At 40.9% G+C, this 20,660-nt stretch overlaps 1 protein-coding gene across 3 annotated transcripts; it reads right to left on the reverse strand.

The window, feature by feature from the left end:
* Nucleotides 1-308: 308 nt before the first annotated feature.
* Nucleotides 309-20,634, reverse strand: LOC144092043 (multiple C2 and transmembrane domain-containing protein 2-like). Of its 3 annotated transcripts, XM_077624810.1 has the most exons (22): nt 20,358-20,634; nt 17,173-17,604; nt 15,492-15,603; nt 12,660-12,802; nt 12,510-12,586; nt 11,970-12,084; nt 10,965-10,997; nt 10,588-10,746; nt 9,774-9,904; nt 9,515-9,701; nt 8,252-8,345; nt 8,074-8,176; nt 6,918-7,020; nt 6,742-6,843; nt 6,511-6,585; nt 4,546-4,665; nt 3,385-3,498; nt 3,239-3,280; nt 3,071-3,180; nt 2,886-2,995; nt 1,298-1,395; nt 309-510 (listed from the first exon to the last, which is right to left on the reverse strand). In XM_077624810.1, exons 2-22 carry the CDS (start codon nt 17,545-17,547, stop codon nt 466-468), a joined length of 2,448 nt encoding a protein of 815 aa, XP_077480936.1. In that variant the 5' UTR covers nt 17,548-17,604; nt 20,358-20,634; the 3' UTR covers nt 309-465. The 3 variants fall into 3 exon arrangements, 2 of the variants coding, with proteins under 2 accessions (XP_077480936.1, XP_077480942.1); XM_077624816.1 differs by lacking the exon at nt 10,965-10,997; XR_013305964.1 differs by lacking the exons at nt 309-510; nt 1,298-1,395 and having other exon boundaries at nt 2,959-2,995; nt 3,239-3,275.
* Nucleotides 20,635-20,660: the final 26 nt, after the last annotated feature.

The raw sequence follows: 20,660 nt of genomic DNA on the forward strand, positions 1-20,660 counted from the left end.
TTAGTTTCCTTCTGACGGCTTTTCATTGGGCGAATTGGAATTTGAATCGGGATTGGGGCGACGCGGAGGTCACGGCAGCTGCGCGGGGGTCAACGGGGTCCCGTCGCTAATGACGACGCCCGAGGTGGACAGGGGGGGTGGGGGTTTGTTGTCAACGGGAGAAAAGACGCTTCGCTAGCTATGTGTTAGCTTTTATTGCTGTATCAAAGCGGGGCAATAATAAATAAGGTATGCATATATATATATATATATATATATATATATATATATATATATATATATATATATATATATATATATATATACACATACATACACATACATACACACACAAGTATATGGTTTATACCACAGGTAAAATATGAACATCTTACTTGTCTTTTGATTCCGTTTTGAAAATATTTGCTAAAAGCAGAGTAAAAAAAGGGATTGCAATTTAAAAGATGGAGAATGATGTGATTTTTTTTACATCTTCTTTCTCTTGAAGCCTTTTGGCTCGCTAAACTGCACCTAAAAAAGAAAAAAAAAGACAACATGGTAGTGAGTGCCATGGATGTTGAAGGCATTTGATTTTTCCATTTGTTAATATTTGTTGAATCATAACACAATCATTTGATTGAATTTTGACATTTGAGGGCATTCCGAGTGTGATTTTGTTTTTGAATTTATTTTTGGGAAATGCATATTTAGCCAGTGGTTAAAATAAATAAAAATATTTTACATGTAAATTGAAATTGTATGTGACTTGTATTGTTTATTTAAATTACCCTTAGTTATTAGTACATTTGATCAAATTAACCTAAATGATAAAATGTATATCTAAAATGGTTTCATCCATTTATTGCAATTTACGCATTTTTTCAGTCATTATTTTAGTCATATTTATACATTGTACTATGAAAAACGGCTTATTTCACATTTTTTTCATGATCAATTGACTAATTAGGAAATTATTTAGAGCATGTTAAACATTTTCAAGTGATTGATCAACCAACAAAAAAAAGATCAAACATTAAAGCTTTTTTAAATTGATGATATGACTTGATTAAACAATAATTTCATAAAAATCTGTGTAAATTCCAAAATCTGACCTTGCCATTTTTACTTTATAACTTCCTTACTTGTGTTTAAGATACACACCGAAGAACAAATAAAAGTCTGTGGCCATTAAAGAGGAGGGAAAGAGTTAAAGGGAAGCATCACCGTGGGCAAAATTAAAACATTAAAAATAATAAAAGCATTTTTTCCCCCCCGAGCTCCAAAATAATGACGAGGAAAGAAGAATTTTGCGTCTTACCTTCTCCACGTCTGAAGGAACCCTGCTCAGGAAGTCCAGAAGCTCATTATTGTCGATAGCGTAAGGGTTGCGCAATCGCTTGGTGAATTTGTGGATACCTAGCAACAAAAGAAATTGAAAAATATTAATACAATTAAAAAATTAAAACATTGCATTGTCATGATCACTTTGTTGGCACACAAATAAAACATAATTTACTCTTTTTTGGGGTAACGGCATCACACCCACTTTATTTCTGGACACTTTTTGCATGGCAACGCACTCGTAACATAACATAAATAAATGTAAATGAACTACGATGCAGACACTCAAAAATAAGTTTAAACGAACCTTACACTAAACTTCATTCTAATTTTGTTTTACATTTTGATACCTTTCTTCTGGCTCTATTTGGCCCCGCCTCCACCCTGACTTTCAGATGCAACCTATCAAGGATTGTTTGCTTTTGTCTTCCCTTCAAAATATTCCCAAAATGATGCACACAAATGTCCTCACAATAGGATAACGCACGACAACTTGGCAATGAGAAGTAGTATATACTCCTCTCGTATTAGCGAACAAGCTCCGCCATTCACACTGACTAATGGGAAAAAACACTGAAAAAATGCAATGCTCCGCCCAGTGCTCGTAGAGACATTACACGAGGGAGTTGCGACCAGAAAGACAGTGGCCATGATGTTCTCATGAATCAAAATTTGTCTCGTATCTCAAGATAAATATTTTATCAAAATTTTACTCGTATCTCAAGATAAATATTTTATCAAAATTTTACTCGTATCTCAAGATAAATATTTTATCAAAATTTTACTCGTATCTCAAGATAAACATTTTATCAAAATTTTACTCGTATCTCAAGATAAACATTTTATCAAAATGTTACCCATTTCTCAAGATAAATATTTTATCAAAATTTTACTCGTATCTCAAGATAAATATTTCATCAAAATTTGACTTGTATCTCAAGATAAATATTTTATCAAAATTTGACTTGTATCTCAAGATAAATATTTTATCAAAATTTGACTCGTATCTCAAGATAAATATTTGATCAAAATTTGACTTGTATCTCAAGATAAATGTTTTATCAAAATTCTACTCGTATCTCAAGATAAATATTTCATCAAAATTTGACTCGTATCTCAAGATAAACATTTCATCAAAATTTTACTCGTATCTCAAGATAAATATTTTATCAAAATTTTACTCTTATCTCAAGATAAATATTTTATCAAAATTTTACCCGTTTCTCAAGATAAATATTTGCCCGAAATTTTACTCGTATCTCAAGATAAATATTTGCCCAAAATTTTACTCGTATCTCAAGATGAATATTTGCCCAAAATTTTACTCGTATCTCAAGATAAATATTTGCCCGAAATTTTACTCGTATCTCAAGATAAATATTTGCCCAAAATTTTACTCGTATCTCAAGATAAATATTTGCCCAAAATTTTACTCGTATCTCAAGATAAATATTTTATCAAAATTTTACTCGTATCTCAAATTGCTCATATGTCGGGGCACTCGTATGTCGAGGTACCACTGTACATATATACACCGGGGTGTAAATAAATGAGGGGTTTCTTACCCCAAATCAAGACGATGTAGCGTAGCGGGATGAAGTACGTGATGACGGTGGCCAAGACCAAGACCAGCGAGGCTAAGCTGGACAGGAAGGGCATGGACCAGTTGAAGGTGCTGCACCACAAAAGCCACAACGTTAAAATATGGGGATCTCTCATCTGAAACATATTAGTTTTAAAATCAAGTGACTTTTTAATCCTTTCGCCAAAGTTGGCCACGCCATCCAGGAAGTTTTGAAGGCTGATGACGATGTCCTGCACCATGTGGATTTTCTCCATCAGACCTCGACGCTCGGATTCCTTAACAATGAAACGTCGTCAGATGAAAAATAAATTCCTTCGGTCCGTCCGTCGCTACCTTGTCGTCTTCCTCCTCTTCATCACAAACGTCCATACTGCTCTGAGGGAAAACAAAAAAACCAAACACGTTGTCCTCTCAAAGACGTTGTCCGCCGCCGCCGCCGACCTTGCGTGGCGGGGAAAGACGACGGGCCGAGCCCTCACCAGTTCTTGATTGACGCGTCCGGAGCGGATCTGGAAGTAGTTCCATGCTATGAGCAGAACCAGGATGAGGGGCAGCATGTAGAACTCCCAGTGCCAAACCATCAACAGGAAGACCTGCACGCATGTCACGTGATTGGACGGTCGGCCGTACCGCTCTCAAACCCGTCGGTGGCCCTCGTGAGGGGGCCCGAAAATGAAAATAATTGTTTTGCCCACTTAAAAAATATAACATATCATTTTATCATTTGTAAATCAAACCAGTACTTCAACCTCTACTTACTTATGTTCACGTTACGAAACCAAACCAGTACAGTGGTACCTCGACTTACGAGTGCCCTGACATACGAGCAATTTGAGATTTGGTCTTTCCCATCGCAACTCCCTTGTGTAATGAGCACTGGGCGGAGCATTGCATTTTTTTCAGTGTTTTTTTTCTCCCATTAATCGGTGCAGAATGGCGGAGCAATCGCTAATATGAGAGGAGTAGTACATACTACTTCTCGTTGGCAAGTGGTCGTGCGTTATCCCATTGAAAAACCCCAAAACGCAAATACATTTCCTGTTATTTTATTTTGAAATTGTCACCGTCACATTGCGTCTTGCTGGACAATCTCCCCGTTATTGATTTGAATAAATTATTAAATCATTTTCTTATCATGTTTTGTTTGTTACTCACATCTTTTATACACAATTGGGACACTTTGATCAATTTTTAAGGGTTTAAGTGGAATTTTTTCGGGTCCGAATGAGAGAATTTCCATATAAAATGTGGCCGCCGGTACGTCTACTCGAAATTAAAAAAAATCCCGTGCCATAAAGATTGCAATCTTTAGCTTTAATGTCATGTCTAGCGTGGGAAAGACGATCCACGGTCCCCCCAAAAAAATAAGGCTAGCGAATGTCGGCAGGATTTCCCAACTTAACGCTGGAGGAAAGTGCAGCTCGCCAAGGCTGTAATCCCAGCGACCCGTGCCAAAGCCAGGATTTAGGAAGCAGGAAATAAAAAAAATAAAAGAAGGTGAGCTGTTTAGTGTGACAACATGGGAGCAGATGGCCGCGTCGTGGATGGACGTGGATATCTGTCATTGTCGAACTTAATTTGACCCCGTTAGAAAATGGAAGATTTTGCAAATAAAAGATAGAAAGTTCATGAAAGCTTACCACAAAGGCGATGAGGCTCCTTTGGACACTTTCCCAATTAAAGCAGCTCTTGACGTACTGCAAGGTGGACTTGATGGCCCGGTAGAGCGCCTGCACCCGTTGGACGTTTCTCGCCAAAGCCTGATGAAAATAAATAAATAAATGCTTGAGAATGAGAGATCAGATGTGAAATACATATTAAACAATGTGAAATATGCAGCAGTTAACTGGTCGCGATAGACGTCCAATCTATTTGAAGCGGAAGGAACGGCAGCGAATGATGGATCGACGTGTTAAAATGTGTTCAGGGAATTGGTGTCAATACATTTTATATTTAAAATATGTTTTATGAAACAAGAGGAGCACTAAAAGGTCGATTTCGGTCTAAGCAACCCAATTCAAAGCATCGCCATATTGTGTAGAGCACATGTCAGAGTGGCGGCCCGGGGGCCAAATCTGGCCCGCCGCATCATTTTGTGCGGCCCGGGAAAGTCAATGATGAGTGGCGACTTTCTGTTTTAGGATCAAATTAAAATGAAGAGTATAGATGTATATTACATTTCCTGATTTTCCCCCTTTTAAATCAATAATTGTCATTTTTTTAATCCATTTTTCTGTGGTTTTAGTTCAAAAATCATTTTGTAAAATCTAAAAATATACTAACGCAAATAATCACGATCCCTATATTTTTTTGGGCGTTCCGTTTCAAGCGCGGCCCGTCCGAAATGTGACCTGATTTTTGTATTTTTTTTTTTTACTCCGACAGGAAAACAAGCCGTAGGAGGCGCGGCGCACGTCACAGCGAGCGTAAGCCAATTTGGGCGTTAGCGGGCGGCGTATTGTCTGGCAACAATGAGCCTTTTGTGGGGAGGACAGACAGTCGGGCACCCGCTCCGGCACCCTGTCTCACACACTGTATCTCAAAGCGCTGCGGCAGAATACGGCTCGGTCGGCGGCCATTAAGGCTCAATTCAAAGCAGCGGGCCGCTTTTGCTTTTACCACTTGCAACAAGAGAGGAGCACTTGGACTGCATTCAAGCCTATACCATAATAGCCCATACATTGACGCTTCAAGTTGACCGCCCGTTTAACCCGCGTTTTTTTTTTCTTCCCTTCAGCGGAACCCTTCTACCGGCCGGGGCCGGTTTTTGCTACATGTGATATGGGCAACTCCCCAGGGTGCAATCTATTCGGGGGTGCACGAGAGCCCTCTCCCAATTAAAATAAAAATGATATTACCACCGGTCTAGACAATTATCCTGCATTACCACGTCAAAGCGAGTGGTTAGCACGTATGCCTCGCGCTCCTGGGGACGAGGGTTCGATTCCAGGTGGGTTGTCGCCGTGTGGAGTTTGCATGTTCTCCCCCAGGCTTGCGTGGCTTTTCTCCGGGTACTCCGGTTTCCTCCCCTGTCCCCAAAACATGCATGCTAAACTAATCGTAGGCTAAATTCCCCCCCTAGTTACGAGTGATTGGTTATGTGTCTCCTCGTGCCCTGCGATTGGTTGGCCACCCATTCAGGGTGAACCCCCCGCCGAGTGCTTATAGTCGGTTGGGATAGGCTCCAGCACCCCCCCGCGACCCTTGTGAGGATAGGTGGTTCAGAAAATGAGACCGTCTGTTCTGTGAGTTTGCATTGTCTCCCCCCAGCGTCAATCAAGTGTCACTGCAGTCTAACATTTTTTTTAGGATGATGCCATTGATGATTACGCCTTACAGAAGGCCAGAAAAGTGAGTTTATAAGGTCAATAAGCATTGACGGCGATAGACGTCCAATCCATTTTGAATGGGAGAGAACCAGTCCACCCAGTCAAATTGGATTGGACAACTACCGCCGCCAATGGCAGTGAAACAGGAGGACTCAATGCTAGATTTCCAAGTGGAAATGGATGATATGTTTTTAACGGTCCGTGGCAGAGAATGTATCGGCGAACCCTCAAAATCGGACGCAAAAAAAAATGTTGCGTTGGGTCTTCAAGTCTAACCTTTTTGGAGAATTTGGGATTATCTTCCATGAATTTTCTCTCCCGGGGCTGGAACGTCCTCACGCCGGCTCGAACCTGGACGACAAAACGACAAGACGCCATGATGCCATGACGCCATGACGCCATGACGCGATGACGCTATGACGCGATGACGCCATGACGCCAAGACGCCAAGACGCCAAGACGAGCGTGGGGTCAGAGGTCGGAGGTGGGACGCCTTCCTCCACTCACCGGATTAAAAATGATCTCCAGCTCCAGCGTGATGTTCCCTTTGGTGACGTCGCCCAGATCGTCTTTCTTCAAGGGCAGGGTGATCCGCCGCCTCCCGCGGATCTGTGCGAAAAAACCCACCGGGCCGTGAACCGGAGCGCCGGTCCGGTCGGATCAAAAAGGGGGCGGATTTGTACCGAGAGCAGAGGAACGGCCACTTTGCCCAGGAAGTCCGGAGCTTTGTCTCCGTCCTCGTCGAAGACGGTCGCCAGGAGGACCTCGTGGACGTCTCTGACGGGACTTTGGACGACACACAACAATTATTCCTTCGTGTTTTATTTTTATTTTTCCTTCCAAACGACTTTAGTATTTCACGTCAAAATATTTTTTTTCCAAATAATAACCCCTTTAATACAATATTAAAATGGCATTTCTATAATTTCCTCACTTTGTCCAATATTTAGCCTCTCAATTCCTTGTGGACATCTTTTACTGCTGACTAAAAATAAAAACACATTTTAATTAAAAATGTATTGTATAATAAATAAAATATATTTCAAATACAAAATAAAATATTATAGATTTTATAGACTTTAAATCAAAGTTATAATGGGTCTTATTAAATGGAAAATAAGGTTTTAAAATTGCTTAACATGGAATTTAATGCCTTTAAAAATATAAACTAAACATTAGAGTAGTAAGATATGAATCACATTTTACAAAGTAAAAACAAAAATGATTTATTCTTGTTGTTACTATTTAAGTAAAATAACATTTTCATTAAAAATGTATTGTATAATAAATAAAATATATTTCAAATACAAAATAAAAAACTATAGATTTTATAATGGGTCTTATTAAATGGAAAATAAGGTTTTAAAATCGCTTAACATAGAATTTAATGCCTTTAAAAATATAAACTAAACTTAGAGTAGTAAGATATGAATTACATATTCTACAAAGTAAAACAAAAATTATTTATTATTGTTGTTGTTACTATTTAAGTAAAATAATTTTAAAAAACAATTAAAATCGTGATTCATAAAAAGTAAAATAAAAAGATTATATTGAACAGACCGAAAATTAACTTTCTTTTAGGTTTTATCAATTTTTAAAAAATATTTAAAATACCTTTTTTTCCAGTAATCCTCACAAAAAACAATTTAAAGCTAAATAAATTTACTAGTTACTAAACAAAACGGAATGCTCTTTTATGACACTTTGTAAGATGAACAAAGTCTAACCAAACTTTTTCTAATAAATTCATAAGGCCATCTAAGGCCCAAAATGGAAGGAAAATAGATTTTCTTTTTTAAAGTATCAAAAATGAAGTAATTTTAGGAGTATACTGACAAGGTAAAAACTTTGTTCCACTCAGGCTGGAGGCTTTTGTAGACGGTGTGCGTTCGCAGCCTGTCGTTGCAGAGCTCCAAGACGCAGAAGGGGTCGCTCTTGCCTGCGCCGTCAAAAGACAAACCAATCATGTCATCACACCACGGCTTTTCCGCAGGTAAACGCCAAAACAAACTACCGTTTAGGTCGGCGGCGAGGATGTCGCACGCCTTGATGACTTTGACTTGGAGGAAGCCCACGTCACTCAGGTTCTTCAAGGACCTCCGAAAGCTCTGAAACGACCAAAAAGACGGCGTTAGACGTCCAATTCGATTCGACGGGGAGGGCTGATATGTTGTCGCATGGATTGGACGACTATCGCTGTACAAATGTTCATCGTGGGTTTTAAAATATTGCATTTCTAAACATTAAAATATGCTCAGTTTATCAGGGGGGGGGGGGGGGCTGGTGTCGAGGTGAGTGTTCCATAAAATAAATAAATAAAAATACAGTCTCGTCAATTAAAATAATTCTTGCACGTGATAATAAATCATAAACAACAAAAATTCAGTCTCAAAATTTTCCTGACTTCTTGATAAATATCTTTGAAAACGATGATTAGCCTAAGCTATGCTAGCTTGTTTTATAATTGATTTAAAAAGCAAGTATATATGAAATGGATGCTATCATTAATGACATAATGGGACATCATCCATTCTTCATTCAAGTGAACATCTGGCAAGTCACCTTAAGACCAATACTGCCATCTGGTGTCCTTGTAAAGAAGGACAACGCTACATTTTTAGCCCCAACAATACATACGTCACGTTATACAGTGGTACCTCTACTTACGAAAATTACTTGGATTTTCCCCCCAAGTGGAGCAGTACATTATGTGTACATTTTCTAATAAGAAATTATATGTATTAAAATAATATTTTCTATTTAAGTAAAGGAAGGAAGCTACGTTAGCACAACTTCAAATTATGAATTCAAACCAATTTTATTATTAAGTAACAGTCTCTCCACCTAGTGGTTCAGTACAGAGAGGCTAGCCATGCTAACGAGGCATCGCTTTTAATGCACCGTTCTGCTTCGATAGCTTAGCCGTGCTAGTAGTTGCAATATCAGTCAACCAATTATCTTCAGTTTTTTTTCTCCTGTTCATTATTTAATTCATAAGTATAAATAAAGAACTCGGTGACAATTGTCGTTGTGACGCTCCAATAGGAAGCCGGGGGAGCGTCAAGCAGGCCGATTTCAAAATAAAATAACAGATACAAGAAACTTATTGACATTTTGGATCTTGTTTTCGGATATTAGAACAGTCATTTGTATATAGAATTTTTTTGTAACCTGAAACTTTTGTAAGTAGAGGCATTTGTAAGTAGAGGTACCATTTTAATTACATTGTCTAATCGCCCTGATTGTAAAATAAATAAGAAATAGTGGTGATACTGACATAGTTTTCCAGCTGGCCCTGGTGCTCAGCGGGCTCATCCAGCGGCGCGGCGCAGAGGTCCGAGACCGAGACCATGTTGCAGGCGCCGACCGTGACCAGTACGACCAGGCGTGTTCGACTGGAGTCCAGCGTCAGCTTGAAGAGCTGCCTTTTGTCCGGACGCACTTCGGAAAGATCCACCTCGCATCTGTCACGGGTGATTCGAATTAAATCGGAAAGTGGGCGGGGCCAGTCGGCGGGCGGGCGTTTGGACGCTCACGTTCCCAAACAGTCCTCGGCTCGCCGGCCCTCTTTGGACCACAGTTCCAATTCCAGGAGGTTGCCGCTCTCCGGGAAGTTGTTCAAGGTGAATCTCTCTCGCCATTGCGGTCGGGAGACCTTGCAGACATTCTGGGCGGAGACAGAAACGTGGCGTTTATAAACGGGTTGGCCTGGCAACAACGTCTAATGCTGTCAATGGCGGTAAACGGGGTCAAATTGATGCAGAAAGTTCAAAATTTCCTGTCATACGTTTAACGTTATACGTTTCTTTAACTACAATTAAATAACACGGAGTTAAATAAATGATTTCGGGCACCAAGTGAGCGTCACCCTGAATTGGTGGCCAGCCAATGGCAGGGCACATGGAGACAAAGGACGACCAATCGTAGAGCTAGGGGCTATTTACCATACAATTAGCTTAGCATACATGTTTTTGGAATGTGGGAGGTAATGGGAGTACTCAGAGAAAACCCACAAAAGACCACGTGCAAACTCCACAAAGGTGGACCGAGCTGGGATCGAACCCAAGAGCCCAAAACTGCGAGGTTGGCATGCTAACCACTCATCCACTGTGTCACCCAATGAATTATATGAAATGGGAGTACTCAGAGAAAACCCACAAAATCCCACGTGCAAACTCCAGACAGGAGGACTGAGCTGGGTTCGAACCCAGGAGCCCAAGACTGCGAGGCAGGCGTGCTAACCACTCGTCCACTGGGCCGCCCAATGAATTATATGACAGTTTCAAACTGAAGAATGGTATTAAAATGCGATTGAATTTTAAATTTAAATTTTTGATTTAAAAAAATGACCATGCTCTTGTATCGTTGCTCCCCCAGCCTGAATCGGACGAAGAGGTCTCCGCAGGGCGAGTCCCCCACGGGGACATCCTGCCCCTCAACCAGCGTCACCGTCACCACCGAAGTCCACAACTGACTCTTGTTCAGCGAGTCCGACAGTCGCGAGCTCCCCTGAAAAGGAACGACAAATGTACGACCAGTCAAAAATTTCTCAAACCGCCAAATACACTTTAAATTTTTTGGGGGAGGAGTTTAGTCCAAACCAAAAACACAATATCCCCCCCCCCCCAAAAAATGAAATTAAAATTTTCAGCAAGAGTCAAATGCACTGTTGTATTGATTCGGCTTGTGTGTTATCAGAGTGATATCTGAATGCAGCCGTGTCTTACCCGACTACTGCGTTTTCGGATTTGCGGCCAGCGCTGCGGGTCGGAGGCGGAGCATGCGTGTTAGGTGCAAAGGACAAAGCACAGTCAAAGTGAGTAGGACGCTTGTTGGAACAATACATGAAAAGCCAAGGTCAGTCTTTCGAAACATGGCCGCGACAATTGAAAAATTGCAAGTAAGGTAAGGTCACCCCTATTATAATTTTTTTTTACAAAAAATCAATAAATGAATGGTTTTAAGGATATGGCTTTAAAGATATCTGGTGCTATCTAGCTTTGTGAATGGGTATAATGTCTAAACCCCAAATGTAAGACGCCACCCACTTTTTCAGTCTTATTGCAATGCAAAAAAACAACGTCTTATACTCGGTCCAGTAGGGAATCCATCCGGCTGGCTGGTTAGCGGGTCGGCCTCACGGTTCTGGGGTCCTGGTTTCGAATTTAGGTCGGTCCACCTGTATGGAGTTTGCATGTTCTCCCCGAACTTGCGTGGGTTTCCTCCGGGTACTCCGGTTTGCTCCCACATCCCAAAAACGTGCATGCGAGGCTAGGCAAGCTGGTTGAACACTCTAAATTGCCCCTGACTGGCCACCATTTTAGGGTGTCCCCCGTCTCTGCCTCTGCCCCAAAGTCAGCTGGGATAGGCTCCAGCACCCCATTCGACCCTTGTGGGGATAAGCTGTTCAAAAAAAAGTATGAATAACTGAATGAATACATTTGCCTCTTCGCTGTGCATTATTTGGCCGGTGCGAATTATAGTCTGGAAATTATGGTGCATATTACATAAGGTAAAGATAATATGAAGACAGTAATGTCACGACTCGTTTGTGTCATATTTTTCCTAAAAATATGACTTTTTTTGTGTAATATAAACACTTCACTGCGATAGTATGTCATTTTTCTTGGTTCGGCCCATTGTCGATTTGAAACATAGCAATGCACAATTTTTTTTTTAAAAGCAGCTAGCGGAAGCCATGCAGCAAAAGTACGCAAAACGGCGCCCCCTACTCCTCCACGTCGGCTGTCTTCGTCTCGGCGCGTGAGGGTCACGTCCAGCAGAATTTCACCCATGTCGTCCTCCAGGCTGTTGGGGTCATCCAGGCGTAGGCACAGCTCGTTCACCCTTGGAAAAACGGGACAGGAAAACACATTCTAACTGAATTGAGTGTACGGCTTATATGCGCATAAAAACACAACTTGCAAAAAAAACTGCAATTTGACGGCGCCGTGACACGATGATGTCACGACAAAATGGCGCCTATGCCCATTTTTCCTAAAATGTCATTCATGGAAGTCAAAATAAATTTAGTTTAGCGTTTTATCAGTTTATCTTTTTTCTATTCTGAAATAGCCTTTAAGTTTCATGCATGTCAAGTCTAATTTGTGCGCATATAAGCCGTACCCTGGATTCAGTCATCATTTTTTTGCGACAAATACGGCCTATATGCGAGAAAATACGGTACCCTAAAATGGCAAGTACGAGACCCCCAAAAAACCCATTGCCTGCTATTGACAACGACAGATGTCAATTATTTGAATGCGACTCACTTATCGAGGTCCATGTCCCCGAGGAGGACTCTGGCCGATCCCATGAAGTCGTCCGTGGTCAGGTCGCGGTCGTACACCTGCGTTAGCGCGACCGCGGTTAACGAGGCGTAGGGGGCGGTCACGCTATTACCATGGCGGCGAAGCACCTACCTTGACGTAGAGCCACTGGTTGAGGTTCCGGACCGGGAAGGAGAAGTTCTCACTCCACACGGGGTTCAGATTCCTGTAGATCCATTTGCTCTTGTAAATGGTCTTGTCCTCCAGCTTAAACTTCACGTATGGGTCGCTAGTGCCTGGAAACAAGAAAATAAACAACAAGGTTGGAATATTATGTCGCTGTTGGTAACTGATTTCACATTTTGGAATATTAACAATAGTTCGGCCACTGAACTTCAGTTACCTCTTCCTGTAAACAAACCATTTATCATGCGGTTTATCTTATAATAGTTTTCATCATTCATTTCTAACGCTACTTCAATTGAACGTGTATTAGTTGTACCTTGTACAGTCATACCTCTACTTACAAATGCCTCTAGGTACAAAAGTTTCAGGTTACGATTTTTTTTTATATGCAAATGAGTGACTCAAGATACGAAAAAAATCCAAGTTGCGGAATACCCCCAAAAAGTAAATGCATTTCCTTACCCGTTATTTTATTTGGAAAATAATGTTGCGAATGCATTGATTTTCACTTTAGAACAACGCTACCCTCTACTGGGCTCTCATTTCATCGCATCTCATATAATGACAATAAAAGCATTCAATTCAATTGGCTGTCCCACAACAACCACTATCCATATTTTAAGATTGTCTCTTACATACCTGTCCACCTCAGCTAAATGCTCCCCTTATTAATGATTTCAATTCCACTAATAGCGATTAAAAATCGTACAAATGCAACGCGACAGATATTTACACACACATAGGGCACACGTATAAGTCTAAAAATGTACTACAAAGTGGACGGCTTTCGACCCTGGTAGAACGGGCTCTTGCTGCCACCTGGTGGACCAACACAGGTATTATGTCTCCCATAATAACGGCACTGGAGGGAATTTCAAAGGGTTTAGTTGGGAGTTGTGTGAGGACCGTGGAACGAATGAGAGAATTTACATATAAAGTACATCTCTACTTACGAAATTTTCAAGTTACGAATAAAGTTGTGGAACCAATTAATTAAATAAGTAGAGGTACGACTGCATATTCCGATGCTGGTGTCCCTTGAGATTTTTTCAAATGCGGGTTGACTCCAACTAATTAGCTAAACTCTCCCATTTAAATTTGACTTGAAAGTTTACTGCTGTCAATCAAAGTGTACGACTTAGAAAACAAAAGCTAGATATTTCTCTGAACATTACCACATGTTGCTTCCTGTGAAACCAAAAAAAACTTCCCTCTTCCAAGTCTTTATTTTGGTTTGTTAAACCACAACTTCCTGTTCTGCACCCGCAGTAAAATGACTGCTAACCTTGGACACGATTTCCCTTTCTAATTAGCGTGTTTCCTTTCTTTATTGCTGTAATTTTTTTAATTTCCTCTTCTTTTACGTATCAATTTCTGGCCAAGCTAACAAGCTAATAAATACCAAATGCGGTGAATATTTGAAAAATGTGGCCTGGGACTCCAACACGGAAATGAGGAAAGATAAGGTGCTAGCTTAGCACAATAAAATTGCTAATCAAACAAGAGCTTGACTTCTGTTTTTGAAAACGAGATGGCCTCATGAAAGAAAAGTTGGACTTTGTCCCCATCTGTTGATACAGGTTCTCGGCTTTTGTGTCGGGTAAACACAGAGTCGCGGGGCGTGGCTCAGACAGGTTATGATTCGCCAACTGGAATCCTAGCCGCGGAGGCTTTGCGGCTAGCGCTTCGCTAACATCCATTATCTCGCATTCCTTGCAGTCTTTTGGCAGGTGAGACTTTGGCAAAGGAACAAACTGATTGGAACACAACATTAAGGCTCGACAATTATTTTCACTTTAACTCCACAACACCTCTGGTTAATTATATTAATATTCCTCACAATATTTGACAACACCTGTGATCAATTATTTACACAATTAGCTTAACGTGTGTTTGCAATGCTTCAAATGCACTTTAGCCAATAATAATCCTGTTGTCCGCCCTTTTAAGAGGATTTTATGAAGGTAATGCCTTTTTTAAAAAAAAAACATTGTTTAGACCAGGTGTGTCAAATACACGACCCGTGGGCTGAAAGTGGCCCGGTAGTAGGTCCGATCTGCCCGCAGGGTTTTTCCTGTCTGTCTCAGACTGTGCGTACAGAATTACCATATTTTCTCGGATATAAACCGCCCCCGCGTATAAGCCGCACCCTTAAAATTGCCTTAAAATGGTTGAATTTTACAATTTCTCGTGTATAAGCCGCCCCCTCATTCACAATTTTCACCTTCATATTAATGGTTTTAATAGCGAGTACAAATGTGTTACTTTGAAGGGAAAATCTTAAGAAAAATCATAACACTTGGTATTTCTGAGATAAATACGGAGCTGAGAAAACATAAAATACATAAATAACCTGCACATTAAGATAGAAATGTCATTTAAAATCGAAACAAAGTGTTTGAAGCTTATCAGCTACAAACAATTTTAGACTATTATCTAGCCTCAATGTTTATGATGTGATTATGAGATAAGTGATAGTCTACTCAAAGTAAGTTTGGGTTAAGACGATATAACGATAAGCGAAAAGACAAGCGAGTTGAGAAGGAAAGGAAAAGGAAACGTGATAAGACATGCGATGATTTTGCTTAAGATTTTCCCTTCAAAGTAACACATTTGTACTCCCTATTAAAACCATGAATATGAAGGTGAAAATTGTCAATCAGGGGGCGGCTTATACGCGAGAAATTGAAAATTCAACCAATTTAAGGAAATTTTAAGGGTGCGGCTTATACGCGGAGACGCCTAATATGCCAGAAAATACGGTACTTGCATGACTAATAATAATAAAAAATCTCATACCACAGCGGTCCCTGATGACCAGGTTGCGTCCCTCCTTCAGGTTGATGGTGAGCAAGAAGGAAGTCAAAGACTCTCTGCTGCCCTCTAGGTGGCTCGGAGACTCCATGTCACCCTGAACAACAACAACAACAAAAACTTTAGTCACTCACACAATTTTTTTTTTTACATTTTACGGACAAAAATGTCCACACCTTGCATCATCACATCATGAAAAGTCAAAAGTCCCGAGCTGTCCTTTATTGTCGGACCTTTATTCCCCAAAAGGTGTAGCCCCGCCCACCGCAATGTTGACAAGAGCAGGTGAAAAAAGATACCTGGTCTACAACATGTGGACTTTTGTTCTTCGGCTAAATCTATTTGCTCACCAGCTGATTTGTCTCGTCTGCACACGGCACAACGGTGGCTAATACTCGAGTACTTGTCATGTCACAATTGTACCATGGCAACCATTAGGGATGTTCAATTGGCTAATAGCAATAGGCAAATAATGCAAATGTTTAAATACAGTGGTACCTCGACCTACGATCAGCTCTACCTATGACATGCTCGATACGATGAACATTTCGATCGATTAATTCGCCCTAGATACGATCAACATTTCGAGATGCGAATGAATATGGAGATGAAAATTGCGCATCAAGGGGCGGCTTATACGCGAGAAAATGTAAAATTCAACGATTTCAAGGTAATTTTATAAAAATAAAAAAATTATCTTTTTCGACATGATTTCGATCTTCTGAAAAAGACGTGATTGGCCCCAGATTTCCAATGGGCGGGGCCTCCGTATTAAAGACTATTCTAAATAGACTTCAGAAATTTGCAATTTGCCTTGCCGAAAGCCGAAAATCTGAGCACAAAACGTGAAGCAGATGCACATGATTTACTTTTACGGGCCGCGTAAGTTGGGCCGGATCTGGCCCTCAAACCTGAGTTTGACACCAGTGGGCGGAGCTTCAAGACAATGGAGCCAAATTCAGTTCCCACATCTGGATATGAGTAAAGCAGAGTTCACGACTAAAGCTCCAAACTGGCAAGTTGAGCAAAAGCAGAAACACACACACGTGCACACACACACACGTGCACACACACCCACACACACACACCTGTGAAGGAATGCTGACAAGCAAAGTTGCTGGATATATATTTGGCACCCGATTCTGGGGGAAATGTTAAAAAAAATCTGGCAACAAAGGCAGAAAATCTGACTGGATGTTTTTTTTCCTGAATAAGTCTGAATTAATCGTTAGAATTCAAAATTCTGTGACTAAAGTCTGCAAGGACAAAGTCAGAATTCCGACAATAAAGTCGGCCAGAGTTTTGGTGCTAAAGTCAGAATTCTGAGATGGAATTCTGAATGTGGACAAGTCCAAAATTCGGAATTTTGAGTGAGAAAGTCAGTCCAAACTTGAAATTCAGAATTCTGAGAGTAGAATCTAAATCTTGACGAGTCAGAATTGTGACTTTAAAGTCCGTCAAGACTAGTGTCAGAATGGTTTCACTTTCAACTACAGAATTCTGCAAATAAATTCAGAAATCTGGCTTTTAAATCGGAATTCTGAGTGACAAACGGGCAGATTTTCAAGCGCATTTTTCTTCATGGCTTTTACACTTGTTAGTGTTGTGGAATTTAAAAAAACAAAAATGTCGTAGTCCGTGACACACCCGGCACTCGAAAAGGTACCTGCGAGCCGTCGTCGTCGGCGACCTCGGGTCGTTGGTCGGCTTCCGTTCCGCCGGCGCCGCCTCCGCCCCGGGTCGCCGAGCGCCGCCGCCACCCCGCCGATCCGTCTTCCATGTGCGCGCTGTCGAAAGACTCCAGCGACGACGCCGCCAGGTCCGTGCACCGGCTCGAGGCTCCTCCCTCCGAGACGCCCGGTCGGACGGGCCCGGCCGGCGGACTCCGCCGCGGGTAGGGGGAGGAGAGCGGCGAGGGGTAGGCGTCCCGCTTCAGATCCCGCATGTCGGGCACGGAGGAGCTGGGGCGCAGGTCGGCGCCGGAAGGGGAGGCGGAGCTCTTTTTTTCCCATCGCAGCTTTCGCCGCAGGTTCTGCAGCATGCTGGGATTGTCGGAGGCCCCGCTTTTTTATTTTATTTAGCGTCGACTCGCGGGCATCTACAGGGGACAAAAACAAAGTCGGCGAGCGATCTTTCGACGTAGTAGTAGGAGGAGGAGATTGTGTTAGACATCCACTAGATGGAGCTGTGATAATAGTGGTTGTGTACTACTTACACTAGAAGAAGTCGTAGTAGTAATAAAAGGATGTCCACTACATGGAGCTGTAGTAGTAGTACTACTGGGTCGTGTTATAGATCCACTAGATTGAGCTGTAGTAGTAGTAGTAGTAGTAGTACTAGTGGGTTGCGTTACACATCCATTAGATGGAGCTGTAGTAGTGGTAGTAGTAATAGTAATAATAGTAGTAGTAGTAGTAGCAGTAGTAGTACTAGTAGGTTGCGTTACACATCCATTAGCTGGAGCTTTAGTAGTGGTAGTAGTAATAGTAGTAGTAGCAGTAGTAGTAATAGTAATAGTAATAGTAATAGTAGTAGCAGTAGCAGTAGTAGTAGTAGCAGTAGTAGTAGCAGTAGCAGTAGCAGCAGTAGTAGCAGTAGCAGTAGCAGTAGCAGTAGTAGCAGTAGCAGTGGCAGTAGCAGTGGCAGTGGCAGTAGCAGTAGTAGTACTAGTAGGTTGCATTACACATCCACTAGATGGAGCTGTGGTAGTAGTAGTGGTGGTAGTAGTAATAGTAGTAGTAGTAGTAGCAGCAGCAGTAGTAGTAGTGGTAGTAGTAATAGTAATAGGAGTAGTAGTAGTAGTGGTGGTAGTAGTACTAGCAGTAGTAGTGGTAGTAGTAGTAATAGTAGTAGTAGCAGTAGCAGTAGTAGTAGTAGCAGTAGTAGTAGCAGTAGTAGTAGTAGCAGTAGTAGTAGCGGTAGTAGTAATAGTAATAGGAGTAGTAGTAGCAGTAGTAATAGCAATAGCAGTAGTAGTAGCGGTAGTAGTAATAGGAGTAGTAGTAGTGGCAGTAGTAGTAATAGTAGTAGTAGCAGTAGTAATAGCAGTAGTAGTAATAGTAGGTTGTATTACACATTCACTAGATGGCAGTAGTAGTAATAGTAGTAGTAGCAGTAGTAATAGCAGTAGTTGTAATAGTAGGTTGTATTACAAATCCACTAGATGGCACTGAGGTAGTAGGTTGTGTTACACATCCATTAGATGGAGCTGTAGTAATAATAATAGTAGTAGTTAGGAGTTGTGTTCTACGAGATGGACCTGTGCTGAAGGGAATTTCATACAAGGATTAACCAATATTGATCCATATACAAGTCGCACGGTCGGCTTTTGAGAAATTTAGTTGCGCCTTATAGTGCGGAAAATACGGTAGTTTTTTGGGTTGTTTTTTTTTTTGCATCAGGCTTGTTGAGATAGCAAATTCTAGTGACAATATGTCCTAATAAACCACCTTTACCTCACACGTAGAAAATAATTTCTGGAGCAATTATTCAAATACGCAATTCCTGAGTGAGGCGTCCTGTCATTGGGCCACATTTTACCCACTCACAACATCACGTCAAGCCCACACTTTGCCGACTCACAACAAAAACATCTTTCACGGCCACATCAACAAAACGCTGGCCTCGGGGTACGAAAGGATGGACAGATGTGGTTTTGAACTTGCCGCTACAAAACCTTGAAACTGTTACAAAAAACACAGTTTGATTCTGAGTGAAATTTATTTTAATTTGTCAGGATTATTTATTTGCATACATTGATTTGTTTGCAGTTTCCATCATACATTGCTTAGGAGTATAACTGTACTGCACCTTATAGTGCAGAAAATACAGTAAAAGATTACATTTAAAAAAAACAAATAGAATCAAACTAATTCATTCTTCTGTGCTGCTTTCAAGGGCTACGGGGGTGCCGGAGTCAAACATATTTAAAGACTGTCAAAATAGTTGGTCAATGAATCTAGTAATCTATTAAATTATTGATAAATTGCTGAATTGTGGCAGATTTACTTGCAATAGATGAATTGACTTGAAGTTTTTAGCCCAAAAAGCTATTATTTTGAAATCTTATGTCAGGCGGACAACAAAAACAACGAGCGAATCGTGTCGGGACTCGTCAGGAAATGAAACCCACCAAAAAATGTGAATATTTTGCAAGAAAAACAAGTTTAAAAAAAGGTAATGATCAATTAGCCCGGAACTTCTCAATTCTTTTCTTGCACGAACGACTTAATCTATGATTAATTCATGAAAAAAAATAACCAATAAAACATGAAATGATATATTTCGCCCTCGATGAAAGGAGCTCACAATCTTTTAGTTAACCATAATTATATATGTATTAACATCTACTTTTCTACTAAATAAAACGATACAGCTAAATAATGTCGTAAAATGTTCATATACGTTTTTTTCTACGCGTTTTTTAGGAAGCTGGGTGAACTATAACAGGAAATTATACGTGATTTTAAAGCAGATAAGTCGCAAAATATGTAATTACTCGACAACAATGTTTCTTGGCAAGGCAGCCCTATAAAAAACTTGTACAGAAGCCAGTCTATTGTTTATCTAGCGTAAATAGTTTTTTTGCTCTCAGTCTTAAAATGACACGCAAAAGGTTTAAGTGGGGGGGAAAAAAGGGAAAGTTTGTTGATTTAAAACGCTTGAAAAAGTTCCAAGTCGGACCCGGAAATGTCGTGTCCAGCCATGAACTGCTTTCCCACGGCGTCGCGTACGCGTCAAAGTCGTCAGTCACTCGGTCCGGTAAAGCCAGGTGAAGAAGTTCACCTGGCTTTACCGGACGCCAAACTTTGAAAACAAAAGTATGAAAGAGAAATATTAACGGTTATTTACCTTGAGGGCGGCGGCGGAGGAACGTGGCGACGCCTCGCGTGTCTTTCTTCGACACACCGGTGTAACTGGAGTGCATTAATTTTTTCATGGTTTTTTTTTTTGCTCCCCCCTCCCTTCCCAGATTGCATCCGCCGTTCGACGGCAAACGGAAAAGTGCTTTTTGCATGTCAAATTAAAAGGTGTAAAAGGGCAACGTTATCTTTAAAAAAAATGAAATACAACACTTCTGCGGTCATATTTCTAAATATATTAGTTATAAGCGAGGTAGGATTGTCTTTGAACGAAAACGGTAGTGTGGTTTAA

Source organism: Stigmatopora argus, chromosome 2 (genome assembly GCF_051989625.1).
Source record: "Stigmatopora argus isolate UIUO_Sarg chromosome 2, RoL_Sarg_1.0, whole genome shotgun sequence".
Taxonomy (NCBI): Eukaryota; Metazoa; Chordata; class Actinopteri; order Syngnathiformes; family Syngnathidae; genus Stigmatopora; species Stigmatopora argus.

Excerpts from the sequence above, each read along its gene's own strand:
- LOC144092043 (XM_077624810.1), bottom strand. The coding sequence starts at position 17,547 with ATGCTGCAGAACCTGCGGCGAAAGCTGCGATGGGAAAAAAAGAGCTCC. Across the intron at positions 8,177-8,251 it reads CCTCGCCGCCGACCTAAACG|GCAAGAGCGACCCCTTCTGC; the intron begins GTAGTTTGTTTT and ends TTGACGGCGCAG. Across the intron at positions 3,499-4,545 it reads GGAGCCTCATCGCCTTTGTG|GTCTTCCTGTTGATGGTTTG; the intron begins GTAAGCTTTCAT and ends ACATGCGTGCAG.